General features: G+C 40.0%; 2 protein-coding genes across 3 annotated transcripts in view; one reads left to right on the top strand and one right to left on the bottom strand.

The window, feature by feature from the left end:
• LOC118327618 (RNA exonuclease 5-like) overlaps window positions 1-5,998 on the top strand; it is a 9,223-nt gene extending 3,225 nt beyond the window's left edge. The window contains exons 7-19 of one of the 2 annotated variants that reach the window (XM_035661040.1): window positions 34-149; window positions 282-420; window positions 1,331-1,425; window positions 1,514-1,616; window positions 1,698-1,789; window positions 2,190-2,298; window positions 2,681-2,797; window positions 2,882-3,019; window positions 3,189-3,281; window positions 3,385-3,721; window positions 3,802-4,001; window positions 5,152-5,261; window positions 5,340-5,998. In XM_035661040.1, coding sequence (XP_035516933.1) covers window positions 34-149; window positions 282-420; window positions 1,331-1,425; window positions 1,514-1,616; window positions 1,698-1,789; window positions 2,190-2,298; window positions 2,681-2,797; window positions 2,882-3,019; window positions 3,189-3,281; window positions 3,385-3,721; window positions 3,802-4,001; window positions 5,152-5,261; window positions 5,340-5,394 — 1,704 coding nt within the window. In that variant the 3' untranslated portion in view covers window positions 5,395-5,998. The remainder of the gene's footprint in view (window positions 1-33; window positions 150-281; window positions 421-1,330; window positions 1,426-1,513; window positions 1,617-1,697; window positions 1,790-2,189; window positions 2,299-2,680; window positions 2,798-2,881; window positions 3,020-3,188; window positions 3,282-3,384; window positions 3,722-3,801; window positions 4,002-5,151; window positions 5,262-5,339) is intronic. The other variant, XM_035661038.1, reaches the window with a different exon arrangement.
• Window positions 5,999-6,751: 753 nt separating this feature from the next.
• parn (poly(A)-specific ribonuclease (deadenylation nuclease)) overlaps window positions 6,752-12,935 on the bottom strand; it is a gene marked incomplete in the record, with an annotated part of 9,517 nt that continues 3,333 nt past the window's right edge. The window contains 18 exon segments of the mRNA XM_035660632.1: window positions 6,752-7,709; window positions 9,060-9,223; window positions 9,311-9,377; window positions 9,950-10,077; window positions 10,175-10,352; window positions 10,449-10,523; window positions 10,612-10,698; window positions 11,070-11,125; window positions 11,218-11,287; window positions 11,372-11,482; window positions 11,571-11,646; window positions 11,899-11,941; window positions 12,056-12,099; window positions 12,214-12,291; window positions 12,399-12,455; window positions 12,600-12,680; window positions 12,770-12,812; window positions 12,895-12,933. Of these exon segments, the coding sequence (XP_035516525.1) occupies window positions 7,663-7,709; window positions 9,060-9,223; window positions 9,311-9,377; window positions 9,950-10,077; window positions 10,175-10,352; window positions 10,449-10,523; window positions 10,612-10,698; window positions 11,070-11,125; window positions 11,218-11,287; window positions 11,372-11,482; window positions 11,571-11,646; window positions 11,899-11,941; window positions 12,056-12,099; window positions 12,214-12,291; window positions 12,399-12,455; window positions 12,600-12,680; window positions 12,770-12,812; window positions 12,895-12,933 (1,444 nt within the window).

The raw sequence follows: 12,935 nt of genomic DNA, 5'->3' as shown, positions 1-12,935 counted from the left end.
ACAGTTAATCTGTGTGTTAATGTTGTGCTTCAGTGTCTAACAGAAAAGGGATACGAGCTGGCTCGTGTTTCTGTGGTGGATAGTGAAAGGAGCTGTGTGCTGGACGAGCTGGTGAAACCTCAGAACCGAATCCTCGACTACCTCACCAGGTACGCACACACACACGCACACACATACCTCACCAGGTACGCACACACACACGCACACACGCACACACACACACACACACACACATATACTGGTGTAATTTTGATAAATACATTTTTCTTGCCTTCTGTCAGGTTTTCTGGTATAACCGCAGCGATGTTGCGACCAATCACAACCACCCTGCGGGACGTTCAAGTGAAGCTCCAGACGTTGTTGCCGAGAGACGCAGTTCTGGTGGGACATTCACTTAACAACGACCTCTTGGCTTTGAAAGTGAGTTACCACTGACATTTTGATTTCAACAACATAATGATCAGAACATGGCTGAGATCTGAGTTGGGCTTTCTTTTTGTTTTTTGTGGTTGTTTGAATGTGTTGTGAAGCTGAGGGCAGGTGAAGCTTTGTATCTGTTTGTGCTGTCTGCCCATACTGTCAATGTATCTGCCATTGTATTTCTTTTTATAATAACAGTCTGAAATGTTCAAACTGTTTAACTTTTCTCAAATGCTGTGCTGTACTCAAATGTACCCCAGTAATTTACATCTAAAAAAAAACAACCTAGGAAATAACAGGACTTGTTGTTGCCTTACAAAAGTATAATTTAACCCATCCTGCTGTACTGTTTTCCCTGCTTCTACACCATGTATCTCCAACAAAAACAAACATACCAGCATCATACTGCCTCCAAAATTACCTGCCCTCCCACGCCTAATCTTTCCGCCATGAACCACAGACACTATCACACATCCAGTACTCATGATTGTCTATATCTGAGTGCTTCTTTGTTGTACTGGCTGTGAAAACTAATTTCCCTCTGGGACAATCAATCTAAATCTAAAATCATCGAGTGCAGTAAATGCAGTTTTTTGTTTGTTTATTTCTGTGGAGGTTTAATTGAAAACCTTTTTTAATCAACTTTAAAATAGAAGTGGAACTTTGTGTCAACAATGTGGAAAATGTTTTATTGGCAATATTTTAAGATTGTAAGATTTGAAAATGGCTACTGTAGTAAACAAGTAATTTTATCCTCTTAATGCCAGCTATCATTTAGAAGGAGTAACATTTTATAGATATATATTATAGATAGATATTTCAGTTTGGAGAGGCTCTCTTCAAACACGGACGCAGTTTTTCTATATAAAGTTGAATTTCTGACTGTATTGTGTTTGTGTCCTCCCTGCAGCTCATCCACCAGCATGTAATCGACACCTCACTGCTGTACAGGAGAGAGTTTGGACAGCGGTTTAAACTTAAGGTCCTGGCCGAGACAGTGCTTAAGTAAGTTGTCTCCCTCTCTCTCTCTCTGCGTCTCCCTGCGTCTCTCACCCACCACGGCTAATAATTACATTTTCCACTTATATCCCAGGAGGCAAATACAAACTGAAGAGAAGAAAGGTCATAATCCCATTGAGGATGCTGTGGCAGCCCTGGAGCTGGCCCAGTACTTTATTAAAACAGGACCTCGCCAGGTAACACATTGCTTTCTGACACACAGACACACACACACGCACACAGTTTATAGAAGATTTACTGTTTATTCTCACTGTCAGGTTGTAGAACTTCATTTGGAGGAGCTGTGGGGATATACAATAGAGGAGGAGGAGTCCACTGACTGTGCACCTGCACCCACACCAAGTCACAGGTACAATACGTTATACAATCTGTACAACTCTTTGTATTCTTTAAATCTCACTACAGTTACGCAGAATTACTACTTTTATCTTTGACACTAGTAAAATTTAATGATAATACTTAAATTATTTTACTTTTAGTAGGGTTTCTAATGCAGGACTTTTACGTAGTTGAGTGTTTTCACAGTGTGGTACTGTACTTAAACCTACCACAAGTATGTAGGCCTCTATATGACCTACATAAGCATACAGAGGCTCGCACAATCATCAAAAAATGAAAGTTTCTTGTTGCTGCTTTACGTGAAGGATCTGAGTGCTTCTTCCATCACTGCTTCTATTGTTAACAAATGCATTCAAATCCTATTTCTCTCATCACATTTAACCAATCAGCCGTCTTTATTCCTTGTGCAGGTTTGCTGACATACTACAAACACTTGGCCGGTCTGTAACCTTTTTAGGAAAGCGTTCTGACATCGCACTGGATCTGTCCAATCAGCAGTGGCACAGCTGTGACAAAGAGGTGAGACTCAGGGTCTGTCTGGTGCCTCCTGACCTTTATCTGATGAAACACTTAACCACAAAATATGTATTCATCTGTTGTGGTGCAAGTCCTTATAAAGGGTCGCTGGTTTACCTGTTTGTTAGATATTAGAATCCGTGTCTCCATTCGGTTGTGAATTTCTTCAGGTATCTGGTTTTGATGAAAAATCTTTAGTGGCATTTATGCCTAATTTGACAATGAACAGTGGACTGACAAAGAGAGGAAAGATGAAGTTGCTCTTTTTGTTCATGAGATTATTATTGATTATATTAGAGGAGAATATATATGTTTCTGTTTGTTGTATATTTACTTTTTCCTTTTCTTTTCCTCTCCCTATGTTCCTTTATCCGATCTCCGTCAGGTGTTGGCCTCTTTCAGGAGACAGACCAAGTGTCCTTTCCTCTCAGTGCTCCAGTTTTCTTCCTTCTCAGACCATCTGAAGAAGTGCCTCCCTCACCAGGAGCAGCTGTACCAGAGAGTGAGGCATCTCTTCAGAACACGATCAATTTAAAGTGTCTTGGCGTGATTTTAACGTACTGCTTAATGTGTGTTTGTTCTGCAGGTGTGTACAAACCTTCGAGATATGTGTGTAGTGTTTGCCGGGCCGTTTCCTGCAGGTTTCTCTGAGAGGGAAGTGAGGCAGCTATTTCGTTGCTGCGGACCGGTTGGGAAAATCAAAATGTTGAATTCCACTATCAGGGTATATCTCACCCACATTATGATCCTTTATTTTAATGTCACTGATTAACACATCGACAGCCGAATACTAAAGATATGGTGATAATTACTGCTACAACTGAAACGTGAGGGCCTTTCTTTGGATGTGATTTACTGATCTTATTAGATCATATTTTCTGTTTGTTCCCTAGGTTCATGCAGAGGTAGAGTTTGAGCTGCTAGAGGGAGCTATGTTGGCTTTAAAAACTCTGAATGGACTATATATGCAGGGACAGTCCATCAAGGTAACTCTCTTCCCCTTTTTCTTTTTCTTTTTGTTAAAGTTAAGTGGAAACTTTTGTAGACCGCTGTATCTCCAATATGTTTGCTTGTGTGTGCCCTTTCAAGGTCCAGAGGCCTGTCAATGAGTCGATGCTGGACTTGGATTTGACTCTTGATGCTTTGATGGGTGACAGTCTCAACAGCAGTCACCTCTACGCTGTTAAATTAAACCCCAGTATGGCTGAGTGCATACCAATTCCTGCAAAGGTCAACGGACACACATTGGATTCAAAAAGGCGAACAGTGCACAGCTTAAAAGTAAATGGCACACGGTTGCAGCCCACCACTTCAAAGTCTAAACTGTCTGAGGAGACAGTCAGGGAGACATTTGCTCGCTTTGGCATGGTGGAGAGAATTGTCCTGCCTGCCAAACCTGGAAAACGTGCAAGACATGCACACATAAGTGAGTTAAAGGCTGTATTGTTGATTATCCCTTGTTGTCCTGTTTGTGTGGGAGTTCATACAGAGTTTCTGTGTTGACAGAGTTTGAGAGATCGGAGCACAAACACGTAGCCGTCAGCTCAACTGAGGACCTGTGGAAAGAAAACTACCTCGTCTGTCCATCCGTAACTCCACCCCACTTACCTTCATGGGTTGCCATGACAACGCCAATCACCACTGTGGATCCTGATAGGGGAGCAGCTGAGGATGAGGAGAGGACCTACATGCACACCAGTTCTCAGGTAAAGTGAAGAGGCCAGGTGCATAAAACTGTGTAGATTTGGACAAAACTGTGTGTATGCACAAATACAAAGAGAGCCACGCGTGCACAGAATCATTCATTTGCACATCGATAACTGACTGTGTTGCATCAGCGAGGTTTTCCAACACAACAGCTGCCATTACATGCAGCTGTGGTTGTTTGTAGCGCCCGCACCACTCACATGTCGCGGTAATATTTCAATCATCATTATCAAACATCAGAAAAATAATAAAGTTTTTGGGCGTACACAACGTTGATACATCTGGCCCCTGGTTGTAGTGACTCCAGTTGGTTGTCACCCCATCCTAAAGCCACAGCACTTTTATATGACTATAGCACGTTTCAAATTATTCTGATGACACAACTGTTTGTTTTTCTTTGTTTAAAAATTAGTCAGTCCCAGTGAAAATGAGTCCCATCTATTTGTCGTTCTCAGCCAATCCTTGCTTTTCTGTCTTTTTCTGCAGAAAGCCGAAACACTACACACTAGTATTAAACATGCTATGATAAAATTCATCTTGTTAGCATGCTCTGCTGGCTTTAAGTTTAAAGTACAGCCTGATGAAAGTTAAGTAAAGTCTGACTGTAGAGCTGAGTATGATTTATATAATGGCCATCCCGTGATCTGAAGAATAATTCTCTCCTTTTTTCATCCATCCAGAAATGTTCTTCTTAGTTCTTAGTTCTTGTGAGCGTAATAGCCACATGGGGCTACTAGTGTACCTATTATTATAGTCTTGTACACTTGGTAGCTTTTTGCTCTGTTCTTTTAAACAGTTGCGTGTGAAAACCCAAGAACGACAGCTGTTTGGGAGCTTCACAGTCCGCTGATTGTTTTCTCAGCTGGCAGTTTCGGTTAACTCTCACAATATTTTCTCCAGACTAAAATCTCAGTGAAAGCGCAGCTTTTTAGATTTAAGCTGGCTTAGTGGGGCTAATTTTTCTTCCTTGATGTCAACTTTGTCCTGGTAACTGTATACACACATAGCAAAGTTATGATGGAACTCAAGCAGTTTGTGAGAAAGCTATAAAGTGCATGAGTTATTAGTACCATTTGTGATTAGATTTTACAGACCGGTACAGTTTATTTATTAAACACATGTAATAAAGACGCTATGTAATGTGTGTAGGACCAGGAAATGGTTGTCATGATGAGGAAGTTGGACTGTCGCCTGCAGAAGCTCTTCAGATCTCTCCCTGGCGGCACCTTGTCAGTGGTTGTTCTGCTCGGACACACCAGGTGAGGACTCTGTGACCGTGTCTGGGAAAAGTCTGCTACCAAGTTACACATTTCTAAACCTTCTCTTCTCTTCCCTAGCGCTCGTGGCCACATTCCTGGTTTGTGCCTTATGGAGGTCAAGGAAGGTTCTTGAGGAGAACAGTGATCTGGTCCTCTATGGGAAGGATTATAAACCTGCAATATCAACATATCTCCATGTCCAGTGATGCCTGCGCTTGTGTGTCTCTTCAACCAAGTGACATCAATGAAGATGAAAACATAAATCAAATAATTAAAAAGTGCCTCAGACTTCCAGTACCTCAATACTTGTTTATTTTTTCCAGAGTTTTATGTGTGCATGATACACTTTTGTTTCACAAATGTGTATATAAAAGATTAAGTCAAATCCGATACTTGTAAAATTATGTTTGTGGCCTGGAAATAATCAAAGCTACAAAAACATCTGACTGCATCTCACTAAAATGCATGATGGTTGTTGGAATTTTTGGTTTTACTTGTCTGTTAATGGTTTGTTGAGTGCAATCATGGTCGTCACTCTGTAACACATACTGAAGTGTAGTTTGCAAGTCTTTGAGATACAATTTGTTCTCCTGGAAGAAAGTTAGTTTCACAAGGTGACTGAACCCTGAGCCAGACCATATCAAACATCATGCTGAGTGAACGTATAATGTTAAAATGATCAGTTTAAACAAAGATGATTAACTTTTGATACTGTACATTAAAATCGTTTTGTCAAACTGTCTTGTCATTGACTTTCATTAAGAACAAATTTAAAAAAGCCTCTCACATTTTGATTAGTCATAGTAGAAAAAGCACAGGTGTTGCATTAATGATAGCTCTGTTATTTAAGTGTCCCAGTGAGCCAGTATGCACAGTGCCAGGATCCTACAACTGAAGCAGCTAATTGGAATTCATCCATCATTAAATTTTATTCTTCACACTGCTTCTCCTGTGACATGTCCCAATGTCCTTTGAAATGTAAATTTTAATAACAATGTAACCGTTACTAAAATGCTTTAGGGATTTTTGTTGGTTTGTGGCCGACCAATCAGAGCTGTCCTGTCCTGCCATTTCAAGCAGGATGGAGATTACTGAATTATTTCACTTGAATACATGTTATTCATTTATAGCTCAATATTTAAATATAAATGTGTCAATTAGCGTTAAAATACTGCGGTCATCACCATTTCAGAAGGATCCTATCACACTGCTTTCCAGTGAGCCCTGGTTACTTATTAAAAATCAATATGTGCAGAGTAAATTATTTTTTTTAAAACACAGTGGGAGACAAATGTGTTTGAGATTTATTAACCACCTTATATTATCATTTTACCAGAAAGTTAAGATCTATAAATAAGAACATGAAAGTAAAAGTATTTAAATGTTAAAACACACCTGCGATGTACAGGGGCAACGACTACAACGTGAAGAATGTCCCTAAAGTCAACTGGGGCGAGTTTGAGAACAGAAAAGACGGAAAAACACGGAGATACTAAGAAACATTCTTTAATTGTTTCCCTTTCCAAGGAAATATTTAAGGATTTTTTTAAACAGATCTTATACAAAAACGTATACGTCATCTTAACGTTTACACCTTTTGCATTTTAAACACACTTTTGACATTGTTGCAGGTTGACAGTTACAAAACATTAAACACAAAAAAGGTAAAGAAAACAACTCTGTACAAAAAAAACAAGCACCTCTCATTAAGGATCGAAATGCCACCAATAATAAACATCACATTATCATTGATAAGCTTATATGTTTGATAAAACTGGGGAAGTTGACAGAATGATTTCTTTTTTTTTTTTTTTCTTAAAATGGCAAAATACATTTGACTGCATTAAAATACTAAATAACCCAGACATTGTAAACTACAGGTCCTGTCAAGTGGCATTTTATCTCACAAATTATGAAACGGATTCACAGAGATACGAAGACTGGAGAAAATGTAATCTCCCTCACATGCACAAACACACACACTCAAAATATAAGACTGTTTGGAGGTGACCGTCATTAAAACTGATGAATGATTTCAGTGATAGCATGGCTGTGGTAGCAGATTCCAGTCTGAACACATGAGAGAATAAAATAATATTTCTGGAGTTTAGATTTTAAGATTCTAGTGTGTGTGCGTGTTTACCCGGAAGAGTTGCCTGCTCCTCTGGTACAAGATCAAAATATGGCAGCTGTCGTTATGGCTTGTGTCCTCTCTTTCAATAGTCCAGTCAAGTAGCTTGGCTGGTAGCGCTGGACACGTTATCCACAGCTGTTGAGTGAACGAATGAATTTAGGGCGTGCACCACTCCCAGTGATACATCTTTACTGGAGAGCGCCCGAAGCGCTTACGAAGAGACTCCGCTCAGTGTGGGACAGTGGCCTCTCCACTCCTCACCTCTCGCTACCAGACCTCTGGGACCTCAAACAGTGACGTTTTAGATCCAGAATCTGCACGAGAGGGACAGACGAAGACCGATGAGAAAAGGAACTACATGTACAGAACCTTGCAAGTTATACAGAAATCTTGCCAACTGGTACATTTAACCTTTTGTTTTGTCCTCAGTTTCATTCTCTTTGTTTTGGCACAATTACATGTCGGATAACGCTTGTTTTTCAGGATAAGTTAGACTACTCTCTCAGAAATGCCGTCATTTTAAGACAAGCTTATTTCTACAGCACATTTAAACAACTTTAAAAAAACAAAAAAACAATTCTCTACTTCTCTCTTTCCTTTCTATGTAATGTTACTTAGAAACAGGGAAGACGTGCAGTTAACAGCTCCTCCAACAGTAGTGGAAAACTTTCAAAAACTGAATATGAAACAAGCCTTTACTTCACAAAGTGCTGCTGTCTGGCAGGTTTATACATTTTTTACTAAGATAACTGGTCTGTGATGATTAAATGCAACTCTTCAGTGATTATAGTAGCTAGAAAGCACGGTAGTATTACACAGTATATCACCTGAGATGTGGCAGACAGTAAAGTGGTCCATTTCTCTATTCCTCATTTCTGGCCATTGTTGTAACAAATGTCCAACTGATATGCAAAATTTAAACAGCACTAAGCTCGGCATCCATATATGGTTCATTAACTGGGAGCCACTGACATTAATCCAACTACTCATGCAGCTGTCAGAGTCACTACGACTTGCCACTGCAGTAAACGATCACCAGATACGTGTATACATATTCTAGGACAGCCAAAAAAAAAAAAAAAAAGTGATTTGTGAACTGTTAAACTATCAAACTGTCTCACTGTCAACACATCAAATATCTGTAGGCTGTAGGAATGTATAGACAGGAGTGTCAACGCTGCTTCAATATATGAACCACGCTGATGGGACAAAAGAATAAAGCTACCTTACCTAACACTGACATATCATAAGCTTATAGGTTGATTTGGTGAACATGTTATGGAGCAACATCAACATGGCCACCTGGTGAGTTTAAGTTTTTGGTCTCTACCAACTCCTGAGGGAAATATCTGGCTGTGTAGCAGCTAAAACCTTCACCATGTTCACCGGGTAGTTACAAACTGTTAGTAAGACAATCCAAACAGGAAGTGAGGTAGCTGTAAGCTTTGCCTTAGCCCTGTTGATTATATCTGCATTATGGCAAGTCATGCTGCATTAACTACTAGCAGTCCCTGTTTGCACTACATTATTTAAACATGTCTGTACAGATAAATCGAAGGATTACTTCTGATACTGAAGAAGACCTCTGAAGTTATAAAAAGGAGCACTTAGAAACTGAACTGTCTCAGGCAGATTCAAAAGGGTTAATAAGCTGACAAACACACCTTTAGACTTCTTTTTCTTGTTCTTTTGACCTTTCCTCGTGGCTTGTTGCCAGGTGACTGTCCCTTCAGCATCATTGGCTGGATTTGTGCCCTCAGAACTTTCCTCTTCCTCCTCCTCCTCCTCATCAGGGATCGGACTTAACCCTGCAGAATCTGATGAATCTCTGCAGAACACAGAAACCTTTAAGATACTTAAAATCACAGCCAACAGGATAACTGACAGTTTAAATGATCACTACCATTTTACTTACGCCGTCTTTAACCATCCTTCTGAGGTCTTGCTCTCGACAGCTTCTGCATTTGCCTGTCCACTTATGTCTAGGAAACACAACGACAACCAGTGCATGAGAGCTTAAAAGTGACATATGGGCAAAAAAAAAAAAAATGCTTCCAACACAGGACCAATAGCTGGTAATTGATGAAGGATAATGATGTAAAACCGACAACAAAAAGCACAACTTTATAAAAAGTGTGATGATTTAAGACTCAAAACTAAGACTTTGGAATGGAATGAATTCACCAAATTGATTTTTGTTGAAGGGTTTTCACGGTTAAATGAGGTTAAATATATGCAACACTGAAATCACTGTTTTCTCTGTGCTTCTTTCACTAAAATGGAAAAAAAGTGTTTGAAAACAATGTTGTCAATCAGGAATGCATCTGATCTGTCCATTCCAGCAGATGGGCATTAATAAAATATCAAATCTGATGTTAAACAAATTACCCAGCCTTCCTGGATTTAGTTAATTGGTTGTGATGAATTCACAATACCACCTGCTCTCTTCCTCAGGGCACACTGAATCTCTAATAGAGTACTTTTCCATGGAAAACCTGCTGCATGTTACCACACTGCAGCAAGAAGATGCTAATGCACGCATGCGTTTACACACCATCAGTTTTCATCTTCTTGCTGCCTGTGCTATCCGGATAGGAGTAGTGACTCCAGCCATCTGTAGTAAGAGCCTCTCCGGTCCCCTGCTCTCCCTGAACGGGACTGATGCTGCGTTTCCTCAAACCCCTGGAACAGAAATAGGCCAAACATACCATCAATATAAATAGAAAGTGTGCAGACCTACAGTATGTTGAAAGCACAGTGTATTTTAGCACAAGTATACCTTGGATATCCAAAACTTCCAGAAGTAGTGGAGGAGGTGTAGTGAGATTTGACCCAGCCATCGTCTCCCCAGGTTTTGGCTGTCTGGCCGAGCTTCTCCTTGTCCTGCTGCTTACCCTGGATGTACTCTGCATATGTCTGGATCCTGTAACTCTCTGCATAGCGGCTGGTGTTCATAGCTGCGTGAGGAGTGGAAGACATTAAACCCGTGGTTTTTTTGTGCAGATGATAGAGCCCAGGCTTGTGCGTGTATTCAGCTGCTGTGTCAAACTCACCTATCTGCACCTGGTCTGTTTGACTTAGAGACACAAATGCTGATGTGTCGTCTATCCATGAAACCTGGATGTTTCCTGAGTGGATAATAGAAGTAGGAAAGAGTGATATACAACAGGTCATACCAGTGTGCAAGCAGACTTATCAGGCAAGATCATGTCTTACCAAAGGCACTAAACAGCTGGTAGAGGTCACTAGTCTTCCATTCTTTTGGGAAGGTGACGTACAGGACATGGTCTCTTTTAGGTTGCACTGTATGAACAGAAGAGACAAGCAGAAAACGGAGCAACAGGTCAGGTGGAGAAGCGGCAACAGAAGCTGTAATTTACAAGATGTTAATTAATGAATATTTCACATTAACACAGAATCAAAAGCAAAGCCAAAGATGAAGTTAACAAGCAGCTGTTTGAGAAATGACAGCACCTGGCAGGCTAAGATACAGAGCTAAGTTGATATTCTATCAGGCCTGTGACTTTTTTTGGTGTTTTTTAGCCCCCTAGTGGTCCAAACTCATCAACTACAGCTTTAAAAAAAATAAATAAACCTTTATATGTGGCAATATTTCCAAGCATGTAGTCAATGCAATAATCCTGACATGTATTCCTGCTGCTTATCTTACTCACAATCTGGTCCTGTGATGTTGAGGTAGGGGATATCTATTATCCTCATCAGGAAAAGCCTGGAGAACAGAGAAGATAAGCATTATTAATTTTTTGGAAGATTTCTAGAAATCAAAGAGTAGCAAATAGTAAATTTAAGTGCTTCTCTTACTTGTTGAAGAATGGCTCGATGAGTTTGGAGCGAGCCGAGATGTATGCTTTGGGTGGAGTCAAGAAAGAGCCTGTAAAGACAGTGTTTAAGTTAAACAAAACGTATTTGGAAATTCTCCTAATTTGCAAACAGAATAAGTGTGATTCTGTGTTACCCAGGTAGTTGGCCATGGAGATGAAACAGAGGCCAGTGATGTAGGCATCGTACCCAGCCTCGTGGAGCTGTTCCTGGGCTGTGTCGTAACTGTGGAACCCCTCTGCCGTTTCTGACAGGAACAGCACAAAGAAGAAAAAGTGTCAGCAGGAATTTGCAGGTTGAGAGAGGTTCAGACAAATGTTGGTGCATTTACTCACCAACTTGTGGTGACTTGAAGGGGCTCTCCTTCAGCTGTTTCTCCAACTCTGCCAGAGAGGTGTTAGTAATCATCTCCTGAAACATAAAAAAAAACAAAACGCCATCAGCACCCATCTGTTTATCTACACGTTGGTGAGAGATCTGCTCCAGAGAATTATTATACATTTCAGTTTAAGCACTTTTTTGCTTTCACTTGAACTATGTGTAACAATGTGACCAGAGCATCAAGGAAAGTCTGCTTTTTCAACCTGGAAAGACTGACTAATGATTATTTTAATCATGATCAAATTTTCCTTATCTGGTATTCTAGCACTGAAGATCATTTACCTTAAAAGGCTGAGTGGTAGCCATCAACTTTGTGTCCAGAAGTCTGCAAATGGATACAAAACCAATACATTTTTATTTATTTTTTTAAAACCCACAGAAATCTCAAAGCATCTGCTGTGAAGGCAATTAAACAACTTTAGTACGAGAAGAATATTACCTTGGGAAAACGCACATTGTGACCTCTTTAAAGTCTTGAAGATCCTGCAAAAAAAGTATTGGCACAAATAATTCATAATATCATTACTTAGATATAAACTGCCATTTAATGCAGCCAAAAAGGCTCCGTATTTAAAATATTCATCTTGAGTTAAGTACCTCAGGCAGAGGGCAGTAAAACTGGTGGATGGTGTGCATCACATCCAACAGCATGTTGTGGCCAACCACAAGTTTACCCTGTGTGTCAGATGAATTGAGTTAGAGGTACAGGTAAGAGTTTTCAAAGCAAAAAATATTTAAAAAACAAACAGATAAACTTGAAATTAGAGTATTAATGGACTCACAGATTTAGAGATGGCATGGATGACCCTGGAGAAGCCAACAGCATCATTCAGCTCCTCCTGTTGGGGCAAAAATATTAGATATGATCAAAAACTACTACTCTTTAAAATCAAAGACAAATGTACATTTTCCTACATTTCAATACACTCCTCCATGATTATAGTCGATATACAATTTAATATACATTTTAAACCCAAACTCACCTGCTCTCTCTCCAGTTTCTGCTGTTCCCTCCTCTTCCTCTCCTCGTCATCTACTTTGCTGACCTGGATGTATCGCTCCTTCTACACCCATACAGAACTTGCATAAATATTTTATATATTCCACACAAAAACAAAAGGCATAAATTGGCTGAAATAACGCTTGTTCTTACCTTTTCTGTTTCGATGGTTTCCACGTGAAGCCCCTTGGGAAATCTGTTAAAGAACGACAAATCTTAAACCTCTACAAACCCACACGAAAAACAACAACAGTAGCAAAGTAGAGAGTGACACTCACTTCCAGTTCAGCGTCTGGTAGATCAGCTTTCTCTGAAACCT

The sequence above is a fragment of the Morone saxatilis genome, unplaced genomic scaffold (genome assembly GCF_004916995.1).
Source record: "Morone saxatilis isolate NCDOM2014 unplaced genomic scaffold, NCSU_SB_2.0 Contig17, whole genome shotgun sequence".
NCBI lineage: Eukaryota > Metazoa > Chordata > Actinopteri > Moronidae > Morone > Morone saxatilis.
Note: the sequence above shows the minus strand (reverse complement) of the source record. Positions and strands in the feature narration are given on the sequence as shown.